This window comes from Mustela erminea, chromosome X (genome assembly GCF_009829155.1).
Source record: "Mustela erminea isolate mMusErm1 chromosome X, mMusErm1.Pri, whole genome shotgun sequence".
Taxonomy (NCBI): domain Eukaryota; kingdom Metazoa; phylum Chordata; class Mammalia; order Carnivora; family Mustelidae; genus Mustela; species Mustela erminea.
Window position 1 is genome coordinate 58,763,046 of NC_045635.1, and position 22,570 is coordinate 58,785,615.

General features: G+C 36.1%; 1 protein-coding gene across 2 annotated transcripts in view; it reads right to left on the bottom strand.

Moving 5' to 3' along the window:
* The window catches only part of TEX11 (testis expressed 11), a 314,592-nt gene that overhangs the window by 186,196 nt on the left and 105,826 nt on the right, over positions 1-22,570 (bottom strand). For both annotated transcript variants that reach the window (XM_032331343.1, XM_032331342.1), the window contains exons 12-13: positions 14,937-15,018; positions 11,613-11,691 (exon numbers count right to left, since the gene is read on the bottom strand). In XM_032331343.1, the coding sequence (XP_032187234.1) occupies positions 11,613-11,691; positions 14,937-15,018 (161 nt within the window). The remainder of the gene's footprint in view (positions 1-11,612; positions 11,692-14,936; positions 15,019-22,570) is intronic.

Genomic DNA, 22,570 nt, shown 5'->3' on the forward strand with positions numbered 1-22,570 from the left:
GTGCATCATCAGAAGCCTAGGTCTGTACTACATTAGCTTATGGTACATAGCAGAACTGCATTCACTTACTAACACTTAATGTTCTGCACCCTTAGCTTGTATTGTTAAAATAAACTTCTCCATATAAAATATATTTATGCTTGTGCTCTAAAAATTATCATCGTCCATCATATAATGCAACTTTCTATACTGTCTACATATGCCAAGGATGTAACATAAATGAGTGAAATAGACTATAAGAAAAAGCAACTGCCAGATATATAATGAAACTTTATTATTAATTGAACAATGGTATAAGCAATGTTAACAGAGTACAAACAGGTAAGAAAACAGAAGCTATACTTTAAATTTGAAATTTAAAAATAAAAGTATTTATCAAATTTTCCTTTCGAAACTGATTTCTCTGTTGATTGGGAGATAGAAACCTGAAACTCTTCTATATCAGTATGTCAATATCCACATGGGCTGACAGGGAAAAAGTAGATAGATGCCTCCATGAAAATTTGGGTACTGTTATCAAGAGATGTCAGTTGGAAAGTGGAATGAATAAATGGCATCTAACCAAGACAATTAATGTCGACTACATCTGATACTCCCAAGTTGTCTAATCAGAATTCAATACCACATTACATTACAGTTCAATTTGTAGTTCTTCTTTCATATTAGTAGTATTAATTGAGAAAGGCAAAATAAACAGTTTTTCATTATTATAATGCTGGAAATGAGAAAACATTTTAAGAATTCAATCTTTGAATACATAGTTTAGGTAATCACTTCTATCTCTGGAAGCCAATTTCAGCATAGAGAAGTGAGTCAGATTACTCTTTGCCAAATGAGTTTCCCAAAGAAATTACTTCACTGAGAACATATGAATTACAATTTACATTTGTGTAATTACTTATAAATGCATTTGCAGAGAGAGATTCAGAGTGTTTATATGGGTTGTCATAGTCACCAAAGAGGTCAAGTCTTTGAGGTGAGGAAGAAAATTTCCCGTGAATGACAGGAACAAGTTGAATTCTTTCAACAGTTCAAAAAATCTCTCTTTAGCACCCTGTCATGAATGCTGTGCAGCATCATACAGATCTCCCCTTCAGGACTGAATTATTTCTTTCCAGGTTGTTCTTTAGGCATTACCCTGAAGAGAGCCATCTCACCCAAGATTATTCCCCCTTTCCAGGGCAGCTGGCATCCAAGACTGGCCAACACTGAGCTACAAGACATGGCCATCTTATTCTAACCAAAAACAAGTCTGAAGGACCATCCCAGTTTCAGAGTTCCCAGGGGGGAGTGTAGGTAAGCTGAGGCCTTGCAACTTAACAGTAGCCAAAGTTCTCCCTTTACCTAGTCCAGCCTCCTTCTCTCCCCCTCATAGGCACTGGCCCTGAAAGTGCCCCGTAGTAAACTATCTGCTCACTAAGCACCATCTGAGAAGCCTGTCTCCTGGGCAGCCCAGCCTTTGACAGCACCTCATCCAGTACGCCCCTGACCGTCAAGAAACAGAGGCAGCTTCTGCATTATGCATCAGTTTACCCAACAAAGCAACAGTCTCTGTGAAAGCCACAGAAGAATATCCATCCATGTATTATTAACACATCCACATGTTTGAGGTTTAGCTTTACAGCACAAAGTGCTTCCTGGTAAATTATACAATTACACTCTTAAAATACTTACACTCTTACACTCTTAAAAATACTTAAACCTTGTATTTAAATTTCAAATCAAGATTTTAATAACTGTTGCAGAAATATCTTCTGTAGTCATTATGTTGACCAATCAACATTAAACTTGTAAAACACGGCAACTTTGCTCAAAAGTTCTGTCATATCAAAATTCTCACTGACACCATCAATAAATATGCTTTACTGGGCAGTATTACATCTGTCTATGAAACAACAACAACAAAGAACGAATAACCCCTTTTAAAGCAACCTGTCCAATTAATTATCAACTATATCTTCAACATGCCAAACAACAGCATTTCGGATTAGATTTGCATTTGAAACTTAAGAACACATCTTGTGTCTCTCTCAATAGACACTCTTTTATAAACTGTCATCTGTGAAAGTATTTGATTCCTGGGCAATCTTTTTCCTTAATATATAACTATGAAATTGCATTTCATAACAGGATTGCTTATTTTATTCAGTTAAGATTTATGACATCACTTTTCTGTATCCTAGCCATAATTTCTAGCTTATTTTGCTTTATAATGCGTTTGTAATTTATGTTCAGTTGACAAAGACACACTACGTACATGTAACACACCAGAATCCTTTATTTCCATCACAAATAAATTTGTTTTCTCTTATTTTCTTGAAATGCCCTCTCAGTCTAGCTTACATTCTCTCACTTTTTAAAAGAGATGTGGGCGCCATAAACATTTAATTTCCTCTTATATCCGCTCTATGAATAACACCACCAAAAAAGACAAGTGACAACCTGACACACAGGATAAGGTAGAAAATAAGGAAGTGTGTGGACTATGTTTAAATGGAAATGCCGCAATGTCTAAAGATGGCAATGGCCACTTAACTCCAAATGATTGCTGCTTAATGGGAATACTGACCAAGTGCTTCCAGATTTTTCAATTTTTTTCATGAGAAGTCAGAAATTCACATTTTTATTTAAAATTGTTAAATGTTGGCAATTAATTCATCCCTATGCAACACATTTCTGACCATATCCAGCTCATGGTCCACTGATCTGCAAACCCTTTGCTATGAGATAAATTTCTTTAGAATGTAGAACTGGGGGCAAAGGTTGTCAGTCTTAAAGGCAGTATTCAGGAAATGAGAGACAAAAAAGAACAACTATGAGGTATATATAAAACAAGCAATAATAATAATAACAGAAGTCCCTCCTTATACGTAATTTCTTCAAATGTAAACGGATGAAACTCCAATCACAAGGCAGAGATTGGAAGAATAGATAAATAGAATCCAACAACGTACTGTCCAGAAGAAACTTACTTGAGATTCAAAGACACAAACAGGTAGAAAATGAAATGACAGAAGATATTCCATGCAAATAGTAACCAAAAGTGAGCAGGGGTGTTTGTAACAAAACGGACTTTAAATTTAAAAAGTTACAAAAGACAAAGAAAGACATTATACATCAATTAAAAATGCAATACAGCAAGAAGATATAACAATAACAACAGACCATCAGTTTAAGAGAACTGAAGGTAAACCAGCGCTCTACGCTCTACGATAACAGTTGGAGACTTCAAGACCTCCTTTCAAAAATGGATAGAACAACTGGACAAAAGTAAGAAATACAGGACTTTAACAACACAATAAACCAAGAGACATATACAGCACAGTCCACCCAATAACAGAATACACATTCTTCTCAAGTGCACATGGAACATTTTCCAGGACAGACCAAATGTTAGGCCACAAATTTAAAGTGAACAGATTTTATTTATTTATTTATTTATTTATTTATTTCTTCAGTCGTTCATTCACAGAGAGAACAAAAGCAGGGCAGGGCGGAGAGGGAAAGAGAGAATATTAAGTAGGCTCCATGCCCAGTGCAGAGCACAATGTAGGGCTCAATCTCGTGACTCTGAGATCACGACCTGAGCTGAAATCAGGAGTCAGAAACCCAACTGACTGAGCCACCAGGAACCCCTCAATAGATTTTAAAAGACAGACATCATGCAGACATCATGATGACAAATGGATAAAGTTACAAATCAGTAATGGAAGAAAAACTGAAAATATTTAGAATTTGTAGAAATTAAACAATATGCTTAATCAATGAAATGAAGAAGAAATCACAAGGGAAATTAGAAAAAACTTAAGACTGAATGAAAATGAAAATACAACCTACCTAGGCTTACAGGACACAGAAAAAACCATGCTAAGGGAGAAATTTGTATCTATAAATGTTCACATTCAATAACAAGAAAGACCTCAAATCAATAACCTAATTCTACAACTAGGGGACTAGGAAAAAGAAGAACAAACTAACCACAAAACTACCAGAAGGAAGGAAATAATAAGATTAGAGCAGAAATAAAAGAAATAGAGACTAGAAAAACAACAGGAAAAAAACAATTAAACTGAGGCGCCTGGGTGGCTCAGTGGGTTAAAGCCTCTGCCTTCGGCTCAGGTCATGGTCCCCGGGTCCTGGGATCAAGCCCCACATTGGGCTCTCTGCTCAGCAGGGAGCCTGCTTCCTCCTCTCTCTCTGCCTGCTTCTCTGCCTGCCTGTGATCTCTGTCAAATAAATAAATAAAATCTTTTAAAAAAACCAATTAAACTAAGAGTTGGTTTTCTGAAAAGATAAACAAAATTGACAAATCTTTAGCTAGATTAAGAAAAAAGGAAGACTTGAATAAAATCATGAATAAAAGAAAAGACATTACAACTGATGCCTCAGAAACGAAAGTAATTTTAGGGGCACCTGGGTGGTTCAGTCATTGGGCATCTGCCTTTGGCTCAGGTCATGATCCTAGAGTCCTGAGCTCAAGCCCCACATTGGGCTCCCTGCTCAGTGGGGAGCCTGCTTCTCCCTCTGCCACTCCCCCTGCTTGTATTACCTCTCTGGCTGTCTGTGTCAAATAAATGAAATCTTTAAAAAAAAAAAAAAAAGAAAGAAAGAAATGAAAAGAATTTTAAGGGACTACCATGAAAACTTATATACCAAATTGGATAACCTAGAAGAAATGCATGAATTCCTAGAAACACAACCACCTACAAAGCCTGGATCATTAAGAAATAGAAAACCTGACAGACCTATAACTAGCAAAGAGACTGAAGCAGTAATCAAAAATCTCCCAACAAAGAAAAGTTTAGGATTAGGTGGCTTTACCCCCAAATTCTACCAAATCCTTAAAGAATATATGCCAATCCTTCTCAAAGTCTTCCAAGAAATTGGAAGGGAACACTCTGAAACTTATTTAATGAAGCCAGATTTACCCTCACATCAAAAAAAAAAAAAAAGAAAAAGAAAAAGAAAAAGAAAAAGAAAACACCAATGGAATTTTTCACAGAAGTAGATAGAACAAGAAGCCTAAAATTTATATAGAACCACAAATGACCCTGAATAGCCAAAGCAATCCTGAGAAAGAAGAATGAAGCTGGAGGTATCATGCTCTTGGATTTCACACTATACTACAAAGGTACAATAATCAAAACAGTATAGTACTGGCATGAAAATGCACACACAGATCAAAGGAAGAGGACAGGGGCGCCTGGGTGGCTCAGTGGGTTAAAGCCTCTGCCTTCGGCTCAGGTCATGATCCCAGGGTCCTGGGATCGAGCCCCACATCGGGCTCTCTGCTCAGCAGGGAGCCTGCTTCCTGCTCTCTCTGACTGCCTCTCTGCTTACCTGCAATCTCTGTCTGTCAAATAAATAAATAAAATCTTTAAAAAAAAAAAAAGGAAGAGAACAGACCACCTAGGGGAAAAAAACCCACACATATATATCATCCTCAATGAAGAAAAGCTGAGAGCTTTTCATCTACAGTCAGGCATAAGACAGAGATGTCCACTCTCACCACTGTTGTTCAACATAGTACTGGAAGTCCTAGCTTCAGCAATCAGACCATAAAAAGAAATAAAAGGCATCCAAATCAGCAAGGAAGAGGTCAAACTTTCACTATTCACAGATGATATGATTCTCTATGTAGAAAACCTGAAAGACTCTACCAAAAAATTGCTAGCACTGATATACAAATTCAGCAAAGTTGCAGGATTTAAAATCAACATACAGAAATCTGTTGCATTCCTATACATCAATAATGAAGATGCAGAAAGAGAAATCAAGGAATTGATCCCATTTACAATTGCACTAAAATCCATAAGATACAAAGGAATAAACCTAGACAATGAGGTAAAAGATCTGCACTCTGAAAACTATAAAACCCTGATGAAAGACACTGAAGATGACACAAAGAAATGGAAAGACATTCCATGCTCACGGACTGGAAAAATATTGTTCAAATGTCTACACTATGCAAAGCAATCTACGCATTTAATGCAATCCCTATCAAAATACCAACAGTATTCTTCCCAGAGCTAGAACAATCCTAAAATTTGTACAGAACCACCAAAGACCCCAAATAGCCAAAGCAATCAATAAAAGAAAAACAAAGCTGGAAGCATGATTCCGGACATCAAGCTACATTACAAAGCTGTAGTGATCAGGATAGTACGGCAGTGGCACAAAAACAGACACTTAGATCAATGGAGCAGAACAGAAAACCCAGAAATGAAGCCACAACTATATGATCAACTAATATTCAACAAAGCAGGAAAGAATACCCAATGGAAAACAGTCTCATCAACAAATGTGAAAATTGAACACCAATATACAAAAGAATGAAATTGGAGCACTTTCTTACACCATACACAAAAATAAATTCAAAATGGATGAAAGACCTAAATGTGAGACAGGAAACCATCAACATCCTAGAGGAGAACACAGGCAGCAACCTCTTTGACTTTGACCGCAGCATCTTCTTACTAGACATGTCTCTGGAGACAAAGGAAACAAAAGCAAAATAAACTACCAGGACTTCATCAAGATAAAAGACTTCGCACAGCAAAGGAAACAGTCAATAAAACTAAAAGGCAGCCTATGGAATGGGAGAAGATATTTGCAAATGACATACTTGATATCTAAAATCTATAAAGAACTAATCAAACTCAACATCCAAAAACAAATGATCCAGTTAAATAGGCAGAAGACAGGAAGAGATACATGTTTTCAAAGAAGACATCCAGAAGGTTAATGGACACATGAAAAGATTAAAAGATTCTCAACATCAACTCATCATCAGGGAAATACAAATCAAAACCATGATGAAATACCACCTCACACCGGCCTGAATGCCTAAAAAGTTGACAACATAAGAAACAACAGGTGTTGGTGAAGATGTAGAGAAAGGGAAACCATCTTACACTGTTGGTGGGAATGCAAACTGGCGCAGCCACTCTGGAAAACAGTATGGAGGTTCCTCAAAAAGTTAAAAAGAGAACTACCTATGACCCAGCAATTGAACTACTAGGTATCTACCCAAAGGATACAAAATACTGATTCAAAGGAGCACATGTATCCCAATGTTTATAGCAGCATTATCAAGAATAGCTAAATTATAAAAAGAACCCAAAGGTCCATCAACAGATGAGTAGATAAAGAAGATGCACGCACGTGTGCGTGTGTAATGGAATATTACTCAACCATAAAAAATGAAATCTTGCCATTTGCAAGGATGTAGATGGAGCTATAGAGGATGTGCAAGTGAAGTAACTCAGAGAAGGACAAATACCATGATTTCACTCATATGAGGAATTGAAGAAACGAAACAGATGAACATGTGGGAAGGGGAAAAAAAGAGAGGGAAGCAGAACCCAAGAGTCTCTTAATGATAGAGAACAAACTCAGGGTTGATGGAGAGAGGTGGACAGGGGATGGGCTAAATGGGTGACGGGTATTAAGGAGGGCACTTGTTCAGCACTGGGTGTTGTATGTAAGTGATGAATCATTAAATTCTACTCATTAAACCAATATTACATTGTATATTAACTAGAGTTTAAATAAAATTCTGAAGAAAAAAATTAGAAAAGGGGCGCCTGGGTGGCTCAGTGGGTTAAGCCTCTGCCTTCGGCTCAGGTCATGATCCCGGCGTCCTGGGATTGAGCCCCACGTCGGGCTCTCTGCTGAGTGGGAAGCCTGCTTCCCTTCCGCTCTCTCTGCCTGCCTCACTGCCTACTTGTGATCTGTCTGTCAAATAAATAAATAAAATCTTTAAAAAAAAAAAAAAGAAAGAAAGAAAAAAATTAGAAAAAAAAAGAAACTGTGAGGTCCAGAAATCTAAAATATATACTATCCTGTCCTTTAAGAGAAAATTTTCTACTGTGAATTGGATGAAGACAGTTGGAATGCCTACAAAATCTGAAGATAACAAACTGGGAAGAGTAAATACACCACATGACAGAATTTAAATTTACAGGATTATAACAACTGAAAAAAAATAAGCTGTAACAATCAGGTTGAAACTTAATAGCTTGAAAAATATATGTGGGATAACAAAATATATATTGATCTCTGCTCCTGGTTCCTAGCACAGAGACCTAAAACCCTTGTCATTTCCTAAGTGATAAGAACACTAGGGGCATCTCTTGTTCCAATATTTGTTTTTTGCCCTATCCCTGAAACAGAGCTCCTGAAACTCCTGTAAATTCCTAAGTGATAAGAGCTCTAGTAGCATCTTTTGTTCTATTACTCTGGATGGCTCCTGGATGGGGGGCTGATCACCAGAATGACCAAGCCATGATTAGAAGCTTGGGATTTTAGTTCCCCCCAAGTCCTCCAGAGAAGAGAGAAGGACTAGAAATAGAATTAATAATTGATCATGCTTATGTGAGGAAGTCTCCATAAAACCCCAAAAGTGCAGAGTCCAGAGAGGTTCCATGCTATAAACACATATACACCAAGAGGGTATCACAGCCCAACACTGTATGCACAGAAACGCCTGTGCACAGAATTCTCCTGGATCTCACGTTATGTATCTCCTCACCCAGCTATTCATCTGTATCTTTTAACAAGTCCTTCAGTAATCTGGGAAACAAAAGTTAAGTGTTTCCCTGAGTTTTGTGAGCCACTATAACAAATTAATTGAACCTGAGGAGGAGGATGTTAGAACCTCTGATCTATGTCTAGTTGGTGAGAAACATAGGTGATAACCTGGGCTTGCAACTAACTTCTGATGTATTGGGGGGGGCAGTCTTGTGAGACCAAACCCTTAAACTGTGGGTTTCGATGCTATCTCCAGGTAGATAGTGTCAGAACTCAGTTGAATTGCAGGACACCCAACTAGTATCACAGAGAATTGCTTGGTGTGGGGAAAAACCTCCACATATTTAGTGACAAGTGAAATGTTTTGTGTGAGTAGTAAAGGATACTCACAGGAAGAAATATACATGAGAAAAACACACAGTAGGAAAGAACTAGGTATTTTCCTTTTAGTATGGCCACTGGGTACTTACTCAATCATAAAGGTAAAGGATATAGAATTCAGAGATAAGAGCAGTTGATATTATAAAGATCTAGTTTTCTAAGCGCAGTAAATTCACTATGTGATGTGGCTGTGAGGAAAGAGCTAAACTTAACATTGGTTTCATTAAAAGAAACATAGACTCTAGAGCAGTGCTGCTCAGTTGAACTTCCTATGATAATGGAATTGTTCTCTATCTGCACTGTTCAGTAAGCTCTAGCCACTTACCACATGTAGCTAATGAAACTTGATATATCTAGTGTGACTGAAGGACTTTTTTATTTTGTTTAATTTTTGTTAATTTAAATAGTTATATGGGGCTAGTTGCTACAAAATTGGATAGTTCAGGTTTAGAACATTTATCTTTTTATTATTTTTTTAAAGATTTTTATTTATTTATCTTACAGAGAGAGAGCAGGAAAGCACAGGCAAGGGGAGTGGCAGAGGGAGGGGGGACCCTGGTATGGGGCTCAGTCCCAGGACCCTGGGATCATGACCCAAACCTAAGGCAGTTACTTAACCAACTGAGCCACCTAGGTGCCCTAGTTTAGAACATTTGAAACATAAAAAGCAGATACTATTGGTTAGACCACATCTGTAGTATTATGTTCATTTCCAGTTACCATACATACAAACTATAAGTGACTGACCATATTAATGAACAATGTTAGAATGAAATGGGGAAGAACTGTCAAGTAAAAGATTTTGATATTACCACATGGCAGAACTAGCAGCCTTAGAAATTATTGGAAAACATGTACCAATTGTATATAAGAAAAATTTTTGTGTTGTAGTTTTGTAGAAACATAATCATAATTATTATAATTAATGTATTAATTTCAAATAATATATAAATATTATTATCATTATTACAATCCCCTCTTCCATAGATATTCCAGAAGAGGCTGAATGCCTTCTCATCCAAGAAGTCATGCGTCAGGTAGGAGACTGGTCTGCAACAATGGTTGATAAGCTACAGCTTGCAGGCCAAATCCAACCAGCCACCTGTTTTTGTAAATAAAGCTTTTTGGAACACAGCCAGTTCCATTTATTTACAGATTTTCTATGGCTGCTTTCACACAAGAGCAGAATAAAGGAGGTGTTACAGAGAATTTATGGTTTACAAAGGCTAAAGGCCCTTTACAGAAAATGTTTACTAACTCACCTAAAATAGTGATTCTCAGAACCACTTGGAGAACTAATAAAGAAGAGAGGTATGGGCTTGTTGGAGTAAGGCAGGGCCTGATCTCTGTATTTTTAAAAAAGTTCCCTAGTGATCACTTTGTATAACCATTTTATTGAGGTATAATTCCCATACCATACCATGCATCCATTTAAAGTACACAATTCAGTGGCTTTTAGTGTACTCATACAATTGTAAAACCATCACCCAATCAATTTAAAACATTTTCATCACATCAAAAAGAAATGCCATACCCATGAGCAGTCTCTCCCCATTTCCCCCAAGTCTCACAGCCCTAAGCAAGCACTAATCTACTTCCTATCTGTATAAATGTACCTATTCTGGATAGTATATAATGATCTTTGCGACTGGCTCCTTTCACTTAGCATAATGTTTTTAAGGTTTATCCTTGTTATAACATATATCAGTACCTGTTTCTTTTTATTTTTCTTAATATTTTAAAGGTTTGAACACTAGTTAGTTAACAAACTGTTATATGAATCTTAGGTGTACAATATAGTAGTAATTCAACAGTTCCATACATCATCCTTTATTGCCAAGTAATATTCCATGGTATGGTTATATCATATTTTGTTTATCTATTCATCAGTTGATAGACATTTTGAATGTTTCCACATTTAAATATTAAGAATAACATTGCTATGAACATTCAGATTGAAGTGTTTTATGGACATGCATTTCCTATTTAATTCAAGAGTGGAATTGTTGGGTCATATGGTATCTCTCTAACATACTGAATAAGAGACTGTTTTCAAAGCAGCTGCACAATTTTACATTCCCACCATTAGTGTATCAGAGTTACAATTTCTCTACATCCTTGTCAACATTTGTTATTATCTGTCTTTTTTATTATAGCCATCCTAGTGGGTACAAAGTGGTTTCTTGTTGTGGTTTTGACTGATGTTTCTCTGATGGCTAATGATGCTGAGCCGTCTTTTCAAGTGCTTATTCCCCAGTAATTGTGATGAACACTGAAGTCTGGGAACCATTCAGAGGTCTGTAAATATTCTAAGATCCCTTCTGACATTAACAGCACCATACAGATAGAGCCGGAGAAGTGCATTACTCATAGAACTGCACTTGCTCATGCCTTCCTGTTCCGCCTGACACCATCCTGTAGGCTAACCTAGGCCTAACCTCCTGTTTTTTACAGCCCCGACTACCTTACTCCACTTTTTATTTCTTTTCCAAAATTTTAACATTAATTTTAAAATTAACTTGACTCTTGGCTGTTTAAATCATTAAGCAAACATTTCCATCTTCTAATTTGATAAGCACAATGGCAAATGCAGTGCTCTGTGAATACAGATGGATATAAATGGATATATTCAATATATATTAATGGAAATCTTTAAAAAATGTTAGTCTTTAGAGAAAAGAAAATCAATTCTACTGTACCTTTCATGATCCATCAGCAGTTTAGCAACATTCAGACAAAAGTCTAGAGACATGTCAAGATGCATTATTTCCATGACAGCTAAAAAAGAAAAAAAAAATGAAATAATCATATCAGTTTCATTTCAGAGGAAGCTTAACTATTTTCAGTAATTTTTCTCTGTTCAAAATCTACTTTCTAAATGTTTGCCATAGACCACGCCTTGCCTAATAATTTATAAAAACCTTTTTATAAAATAGTAACATCCAATGCTAGAATGTAGTGAAACATGTACTCTTCTATGGATGCCAAGTAACTTGGTACAATCTTTTTGAAAAGCAATTTGGCAATACTGTATACTAAGAACACAGTGGTTAAAAGCTTGGGACCCTGGGCACCTGGGTGGCTCAGGTGGTTAAGCAACTGCCTTCAGCTCAGGTCATGATCCTGGACTCCTGGGATCGAGTCCCACATCAGGCTCCCAGCTCAGTGGGGAGTCTCTTCTCCCTCTGACCTTCTCCTGTCTCATGTGCTCTCTCTCCCTCTCAATAAATAAAATCTTTAAAAAAAAGTTTGGGACCTCAAGTCAAGATAGACTTATATTTGAAACCACTTGCCACCTATAGGCCATAGGCAAGTTACTTAGTTCTTCTGTGCCTTAGTATTGTCATCTGTAAAATGGCAATGTATCATCAATCTCTTAGGTTTGTTGAGAGGGTTACATGGGATAACTAATGTAAATTACATAGTAAAGCACCTAGCACTTAGTAAACACTCAGTAAATGAAAGCTACTGTTATTATTATGCATTCCCTCTACTACAAAAAGTGTACTTCTGAAAAGTCATCTGAAATAAGGGAAAATGTTTATAAGCAAAGATATTAAAATCAGTATAGATTATAATAACAATGAAAAGGAAATATATTCTTGAGTGTCCACTATAGGCAGGTGATAAACTATTACAAAAACCATTAAAAGTGTTGAGTGTGAAAGAACAGAGAAAAACGAATATGCTCCACTATGAAAAATGTTTGTTAAGATTAGTAAGTGAAAAATCAGAAAATAAAGCCTGCATGTACTATATAGTCAAAATTCTATAAAACAAACAAATTTAACCAAAATAGAAAAAGCGCTGAAAATAAATGATCAAACTGCTAGAAGTGATTGTGTTCAGACTCCTTATTTACCAAATTATCTAATGAGTGTAGTCTCTGTGCTTGGTGCTAAAAACCCAGTAGTGGAAAATACACACAAAAATACCTATTGTCAGGGAACTTACATTCCCGTAAATGGCAGTACTATGTATATTTTTAGTATTTTCCAAAAGTTTCCTTAATGGGTATGTGCTACCCTTTCATAATAAAAACAATTTTGTGTATTTTTTTCAGTTTTTCTACTACAAAAAATACCAGTGAAACTCTAATGCCAGCAGTTAAATTGACCATTCTAAGAGCAAAGTACTTCTACTAGCAAAGAAATGAACGGACTATAAAAATGCAAGTTTCAACACATTCTCTCAATACAACAAAGTAAAAGATAATTTAATATTTTAAGGTGTAGAAAACTTGGGATTCAGGGAAGTCTCCTAAATTGTAATCTAACATTGAGACTTCATTAGTCTGAATATCAAGAGACTAAATAAAAACAATATGGCCATAAAGAATAGTTTCATTTTAAACTCTGCTTTTTATCAGCATTTTGATAAATATTATAATGAGGAATTGTAATCTAAGATCAATCAATTTTAAAGTAGGTGACTTCATAATCCCTTTGCTCTTCTTATATTGTATAGGTTTAAGTAAGCCTATTCCTTTAAATGGTTAGTTGGTTTATTCTCCTAGTGGAAAAAAAAAGTAGAGTTGCCTTCCTGGTTCCTAACATTTTTCAGCCTGTGTATACTGAGATGACACTGTTATGTAGAGATACAGAATCTTCTATACACTTCAGCTTCTAAGGTCTCCTAGTGATTAGCTAAAACTCTAGAAGTCACAGAAAGTTTTAGGTGTACTAAATTAGAACTAAATTTAGAGCTACTACCAAATTTGATCATTATCCTATTTATTACAAATTATTATTATTTATGGGATAATTAATTATATTAGAATATAATTTTATATAGTAAAAATAAAGCTCTTTAATGCAACTAAATTTTCATGTAGAAAAAAATAAAGCATATACACATTAAAATAATTTAAATTATTTTTATGGCTAAACACTATTGAAATATTGTTAAGGGGCCAGTGTGCATAGACAGACTTTTTGTAGTAGTAACAGTAATAATTAATAGCTACAAAAACAGGTAACAGGTTTTGCACACTAACTCAGCACCAGGGATACTGCTAAATGCTTTATATACATTTTCTCAGGGATTCTCAAAATAACACAATGAGGTAGACATTATTTTATCTCTTTTAAAGATGAAGAAACTTAAGCACAGAAAAATTAAGTGACTTGCCAAATGACTCAAACATGTGTATCAGGATGTTTATTCTGTGAGGTATACATTCTAGACCCTTAAACATTCTGAAAAAGGGGGGCAGGGCGCCTGGGTGGCTCAGTGGGTTAAAGCCTCTGCCTTTGGCTTGGGTCAGGATCCCAGTGTCCCAGGATGGAGTCCCACATCAGGCTCGCTGCTCAGCAGGGAGCCTGCTTCCCCCTCTCTCTCTGCCTGTCTCTCCGCCTACTTGTGATCTCTTGTCTGTCAAACAAATAAATAAATAAATAAATAAAATCTTAAAAAAAAAAAAAAAAAGAATTCTGAAAAAGAGACACCTGAGTGGTACACTCAGTTAAGTGTCCAACTATTGGTTTCAGCTCAGGTTGTGATCTCATAGTCGTGAGATCAAGCCCCATGTTGAGCTCTACACTCAGTATGGAGTCTGCTTAAGACTCTCTCTCCCTTCCCCTCTGCCTTTCCCCCACCTTCTAAAATAATAAATCTTAAAAAGAAGAATTTTGAAAAACAAATAGAAATGTTTATACAAGTAATTATAAAAAGCACAGCACTACAAAGGCTTTTTCCATCCAAAGTTAATATTTTTTCATGGTGATAGACAACTTTGGAAGGGCAGCTGTAATTTTTGCTAAACTAAAAAACAAACAAACAAACAAACAAAACCCAAAAACTTAACAGTTTTTATTCAGCTCTTTTTTTACTATTAAATCTCCAACTAGTCCCTCTTCCTTCTCTTTTTCTTCCTAGCGGACAAGCCTCTCCTTTTCCTACGTGATCAATTTCTTTCTCAGTCACTATCAAATCACACTTGTTAGGATACTATAAAAGATCCTATATTAAACAAACTGGAAATGATATTTCAAAATTGTGTGTTCTTCATATAGAGATGATACCTTCAAGGAGTTCTTCATTAGCTATTTCACTCTTCAAGAGGATTTTCATCTTTAAGAAAAGCCCAGCTGGATTCAAATATTCCTATTTTAAATAGAGAAATTCACAGTGACATTAAAACTGTAGAATGTAAAAGACAATTTTCAAGTAATTTGCCTGTTTTATTTAACCACAAGAGAATGACTCATGATCAAAAAAATCAAAATTATAGAAGGTCAGATCATAAAATCCAGTTTATCTGCGAGAATATTTTTTGATATTTAACTTAATCTAAATAACACAAGGAAAAAACATTTAAACATTTGATCGAGTGGCAAGCACTTAATGGCAAGGTCAATACTTAAACTGTGACTGTAAGGCCATATTCTTGACTTGATAAGCAAAACACATGTCAAATTATATTTGCTTTCTTTTGAGATTTTAGTAACAACTAATGTCCTTTGGAAATATGGCTGAATGAAATGAAAATGTACTGTCTTCCCTAAGGATATGCCAGTCATATTTACTATTAATAACAATGTACTCTGAATAGTTTTTCTATGGTTCTACGGTATCTGTGGTCTCTTGCCTGGTTCCACTTTGCCTGACAGGATACATATTTAAACAGCTAGCTCAGTATAAAAGAATAGTCTAGGGGGGGCCTGGGTGGCTCAGTGGGTTAAGCCTCTGCCTTCGGCTCAGGTCATGATCCCAGGGTGCTGGGATCAAGCCCCGCATCAGGCTCTCTGCTCAGCAGGGAGCCTGCTTCCTCCTCTCTCTCTGCCTGCCTCTCTGCCTCCTTGTGATCTCTCTCTGTCCAATAACAAATAAAATCTTTAAAAAAAAAAAAAGAATAGTCTAGGCCCACAGAAGAGAACCTTTTTCACTACAAAGTCATTCAGCCTCTACACGAACATTGTACTTATTTGCTCTAACCTTGGCAAATAATTATAGCAATTCATGTTTGAGATGCCTTAAGAATGGAAAGTTAGGGAAAGTATGCGTTGGTATTAAAAGGGTTCACAAATATAGATGCCATCAATACAAATAATAAACCGAGGTTGCAGATTTTAATTTACTGCATTGCGACATTTCCTGACAGACATGTTGGAATAGGTCTTGGATTCAATTCCCTTTTACTTTCAGAGATGTACAGGTCTCCCAGAGCTTGGCGGGATCTCTTTTCCTTCAGTCTGCTATACTCACACAAGCTGACATTCTGGTTTTCCCTTTGATTTCATTACCAAACAACTCCAGAGAACGGACAAACACTCTGCTTTCATTGTATAATCATGGATTCACTTCTGTAAACATTTGCACTGTAAGGTCTATCCATGTCTCCTGAAATTATACTTTCAGAAATCATAATTACCTGTTAAATCTATTAGCTTTCTCCCTATAATTAATATTCTTATCTTTCCCGTAACTTTTCTCACTATTGTTTCTCACTCTTATTCCTTAGATTTCTACTTACTTTTTTTTCTTTTTGCCAAACAGTTATTTGAAAAAAGGATCCATACAACAAATTTTCAAGGCAAGTTATCCATAAATCCCATTTTGCAGAAGAGAAAGCTGAGGCTCAGTTGGAGTCACTTAAACACAGTGACATAGTTGCTAAGTGGTAGAACCAAACTTTGAATTCAGAAATTTCTGACTCTAAGGGATATAACCTTTCCACTGTAATAAGCCATCTCTTGTGAAGCTCTTTCTACATTCGGCCTGCCTTTTATTTATTGTCCAGTTCTCCTGCAAGTTTTAAAGATAAGTTTGCCATTTTTTTAGTTCAAAGTTTATCACACACATACATGATTATATAAAATACATATGCATAGTTTAGAGAATAATGATAAAACAAACACCCATGAACTAATCACACAGATAAAGAAACAGAGAATACAACCACCATAGGCCCTCTGTATATTTGGGGGCACCTGGGTGGTTCAGTCATTAAGCATCTGCCTTTGGCTCAGGTCATGATCCCAGAGTCCTGGAACTGAGCCCTGCATCAGGCTCCTTACTTGGCGGGAGGTCTGCTTCTCCTTCTCCCACTCCCCCTGCTTGTGTTCCCTCCCTTGCTGTATCTCTGTCAAATACCCAACATAGGGCCCCAAATTCACAACCTCAAGTCCAATAGTCACAGCTCTACCCACTGAGCCAGCCAGACACCTATCTTACCCACAAAGGTAAACACCACCTTGAATTTTGTGCAGTAATTCCCTTTCTCTTCTTTATAGATACTCAATATATTGTTTAGTTTTGCCTGCATTTGACTTCACTTAAAACAAAAATATAAATTCTTCTTGGACTTGCTTCTTTCATTCAATGTCATGATTTTCAGATTCATTTATGTTGATATATGGAATTTGTTTTCATTACTGTATACCAATATCCTCAAAAGGTATTCCTTGATCAGCATTAACTGAAAACTTATCAGAAATGCAGGTCTCATCCCAAATCTACTGAATCAGAAAATATGGGTGGGGTCCTATAAACTATGTATGTGTGAATTTTATTTTTAAGAAAAAGGATAAAATCATTATTATTGATTTGCATTATGAAAAGCTGCCATTTCAACATAAATTCTAGTACTTGTTTAGTAAGGTAATAAACACTGTGTTTTAATAGAAACTCTAGTTAATCCTTATGCATGCTAAAGTCTGAGAAGGACTATTGTACAGTATTCCATTGCATGACTATATCAAAATTTATCTATCCATTCTACTTTAAACATCAAAGTTATTTTCAACCCAACTGCTATTTTGAACAATCCTGGCATCAGCTTCTGTACAATTCTCCTAGCATACAAATGCAACAACATTTTTCCAAAGTATATACCTAGAAGTGAAGTTGCTGGGTGGTTGGATATGGTTAAGTTGAACTTTATCAAGTAATGTCAAGCTGTTATCCAAAATAGCTGTAACATGGGACGCCTGGGTGGCTCAGTCAGTTAAGTGACCCTGATCTCGGGGTCGAGAGATCAAGCCCTGTGTCACACTCCATGCTGAGCATGGAGTTTGTTTGTTCCCCTCCCCATGCTCTTCTACCCACTTGCTCACTCATGTTCTGTCTCAAGTAAATAAATAAAAATCTTCAAATACCTGTATCAATGCTCAAAACACTAGGAGTTAGAAGGCACTTACTCAACTGATAAAGGGCATCTATGAAAAATTCACAGCTAATACCATACTGAATGGCGAAATACTTAAAGATTTCTCGGCATGATTAGGAATAAGAAAAAGAAGTCTTCTCTTGCCACTTCTAGTCAAAATTATAATAAACATGCTTGCCATCTTTTGCCATCTTTTTAAAAGATTTTATTTATTTATTTGACAGACAGAGATCACAAGTAGGCAGAGAGGCGGGCAGAGAGAGGAGGGAGCAGGCTCCTTGCTGAGCAGAGAGCCCGATGCGGGGTTCGATCCCAGGACCCTGAGATCATGACCTGAGCTGAAGGCAAAGGCTTTATTTAACCCACTGAGCCACCCAGGCGCCCCTGTAGGGAATATTTTAACAATGCTGTATGGTGATAGATGGTAACCACCCTAATTATAGTGAGCATTTTGTAACGTATGTAATTGCTGAATCACTACGTTGCACACCTGAGAATAAAAGAACATTGTGTGTTGACTATATTTCAACAATAATAATTAAAAAAAGAAAATCTTAAGAAATTTAATAAAAACATTTAATAGCCTAATAAAATAAGTTCAGAAAGATTCCAATATCCATATTTTAAAAATCAATGGTATTTTTATATACCAACCATAACCAATTCAAAATTGAAGAAAATAATTCCATTTAAAGTAACATCAAAAAGAATAAAATACATAGAATAAATAAACAAAAGAACAAGATTGGAATAATGAAAACCACAGGACATTGTTGAAAGAAATTAGAGACCTAACTAAATGGAAATACCTCCCATGTTCCTGGATTGAGGATTTAATATATTGTTAAGATGACAATAATCCCCAAATTGATCTACAGATTCAATGCAATCCCTGTCAAATTTCCAGGGGCTTCTTTGCAGAAATTGACAAAATGATCCCAAAATTCATATGAAAATGCAAGAGTTCTAGAATGGCCAAAATACTCTTTATAAAGAACAAAGTAGGAAGACTCATACTTCCAATTCCAAAGTGGTATACCACTTTATACTGACATCAGTTGTAGATGAGAATTCCCAGTGTTCCACATCAGACTTTTAAATTTTTGCCAATCTGGTGGGTATTTTACCTCTTTAATGTGTTCTTTTTATCCCCCTTGCCCTTTACTGTGAGTAATTCCTGAAGTTCAGTTCCTAGAAAACTAAATACTTTTTCTCTCTATACTCTCTCCTTTAGGAACCTTATCCACATTCTGGCTTCAAATATCATCTCGTAGGAAAGAAAATGTATCATAGGACCTTTGTTAGGGTAATAGTTTCACTGAGTTATAATTTATATACCATACAATTCACTCATTTAAAGCACACAACTCAACACTTTGGTAAATACACAATCACAAGTCAGTTTCAGAACATTTTCATCACCTCAAAAAGAAACCCTGTACCCTTCAGTAGTCATTCTCTATTTCCCCCATTCTACTTTATGTCTATATATATATTTGCCTATTTTAGACATTTCATATAAATAGAATGATATAATATGTGTTCTTCTGTGGATGATTTCCTTCAATTAGCATGATATTTTCAAAGTTCATTAATATTGTAGCATGTATCAGTATTATGTTCATTTTTATACCTAATATTCTAGTATATGGATATACCATTCATTATTTATCCATTCATCAGTTGATGGACATCTGGGCTGTTTCCATCATTTGGCTAGTGTAAGTAAGGGTGCTAGAAACATTCATACAGAAGTTTTTGTGCAGACACATTTTCAGTTCTTTTAAGTATATAACTAGGAATGGATTTGCTGGATCATACGGTAACTCAGTGTTTAACTTTTTGAGGAACTGCCAAATTGTTTTCCAAAGTGGCTGTACCATTTTACATTCTTGCCAGGAGTATACATAGGTTGTAATTATTCTACATTCATACCAACAACTGTTTTTGTCCATTTTTTTAAATTATAGTAATATTAGTGTGAAGTGATTCCTCAATATTCTTTTGATTTTCATTTCTCTGATAATTAATGATGTTGAGCACCTTTCCATGTGCTTATTGACCATTGGTATATATATTTCCTTTGAAGAAATGTCTATTCAGATCTGTTGTTCATTTTTAATTAGCTGTTTGTCTTACTAGTGAGTAGTAAGAGTTTTTTTATTTATTCTGGATAATAGACACTTATCAAATATATAATTTGTGAACATTTTCCTCCCATTTTATTGGAAGGATCCCATGGGTCATAGTTTCACTTTCTTGATGATTTTATTTGAAGCAAAACTTTTCACTTTAATGCAGCCCAATTTTATCTAATTTTCCTCTTTGCTTGTGCTTTTGGGGGCTTGTTGAAGCATCCAAGTCTTTTTCAATAAAATTGTACCAATAAATTTTCAAAAATAACCTTATGAAACAACATAAAGCTATCAAATTTTAATTTGCCTCCAAGAACAGATATTTAAAATTTTTTACTATAAGTTCCAGTTCCAGCCAAAATGGAGCATTACTCCTAAATCTTCTACTAATAACAACTAAAAACTCTGAACAAGATATACAAAGTAACAACCTGAGGACTCTGAAAAGTAAAAAAAAAAAGAAGAAATATTTCAGTGAGGCATAAAAACATGGAGAAGTGAACTGAGTGGGAATGGTGAGTTTCCTAAGATTTTTCTTTTCTTTTAAAAATCTAATGGTATATGGGGCACCTGGGTGGCTCAGTCAGTTACGCATCCACCTTCAGCTCAGGTCATGATCCCATGGTCCTGGTCCTGCATTGGGCTCCCTGCTCAGCAAGGAGTCTGCTTCTCCCTTTCCCTCTACTCCGCCCCACTCGTATTCTCTCAAATAAGTAAATAAAATCTTTTTTAAAAAATCTAATGGTAGGGTGCCTGGGTGGCTCAGTGAGTTGCCTCTGCCTTTGGTTCAGGTCATGATCTCAGGGTCCTGGGATCGAGGCCTGCACTGGGTTCTCTGCTCAGCAGGAAGCCTGCTTCCTCCTTCCCTTCTGCTTGTCTCTCTGCCTACTTGTGATCTCTCTCTGTCAAATAAATAAGTAAAATCTTTAAAAATACATATATATTTTTAAAAATCTAATGGTAGATGAAATTTGTTTCTCTTCTGCCTAATCTCTAAATGAGGCCGAAAAATTTATTCACCCAGATAAATTTTCTTTTGGCCTGGAGAATTTTTTAACAGGCTCTGACCTTGTGTATAGATATGGAGTTCAAATTTACACTACTCATATGGTCCAAGAACTGATAATCCAAAAACTCAAAATAAAAGTAGCCAAAAGAGTGATACCTCATGGACATACGGCAAAAGCAAACAGTTTCTTTGTAGGGCCATGACATCAGTCAAAGTTGTATAGGATTCTAAAAGATTAACTTTCAGGGTGCCTGGGTGACTCAGTGGGTTCAAGCCTCTGTCTTTGGCTCAGGTCATGATCCCACAGTCCTGGGATCAAGCCCCACTTCGGGCTCTCTGCTCAGCAGGGAGCCTGCCTCCCCCGCCCCGCCTGCCTCTCTGCCTACTTATGATCTCTGTCAAATAAATAAATAAAGTCTTTTAAAAAAAAGATTAAGTTTCATTAAAGATAAACTAACAATTCATACTTCGAAAGCAGGAGTACTAGGAACAGCAGGATCAACCTCTTTCCAGGTAACTTGCCTGCATTTCATAACTATACTTCACATGTTCAAAAGTTCATTAGAGACTTCTACACTTACAACCAAAACAACTGAAAGCAGGGAAGCAATCACCTTTGTGTATAGCCACATTCACAGCAGCATTATTCACATAGCCAAAGGTAAAAATAACCAACATGTTCATCAATGAATAAATGGATAAACAAAATGTGGGACATACATACAAAGGAATACTATTTCAGCCTTAATAAGGAAAAAAATGATACATGTTATAACACAGGTGAACCTTGGGGACATTTTGATACATGAAATATGTCAGTCACAAAAAGACAAACAGTGTTTGATTTCATTTATATGACATATCTAGAAGAGCCAAATTCAGGGACAGAAAGAATGGTAACTGCCAGGAACTAGAGGGAAAAGAAAATGGGGAATTATTATTTAATGGATACATGTTTACATTTTGTAAGAAGAAAACTTCTAGAGATGGATGGTAGTGATGGTTGCAAAATATAAATATACTAAATGCCACTCAACTATACACTTAAAATTGGTAAGCTGGTAAGTTCTATGTTATGAAAAATTTTTAAATATGAAAGCAGGGGCACCTGAGTGGCTCAGTGGGTTAAGCCACTGCCTTCAGCTCAGGTCATGATCTCAGAGTCTTGGGATCGAGTCCTGCATCGGGCTCTCTGCTCAGCAGGGAGCCTGCTTCCCTCTCTCTCACTCTGCCTACTTGTGATCTCTCTCTGTCAAATAAACAAATAAAATCTTTTAAAAAAATATGAGAGCAGGAATGGTTATATTAACATCAGATAAAGTAGACTGTAGCACAAAAAAAAAATTATCAGGAACTGAGAAGAACATGATATGATGAGAAAAGGGTCAATCCACCAAGAAGAAA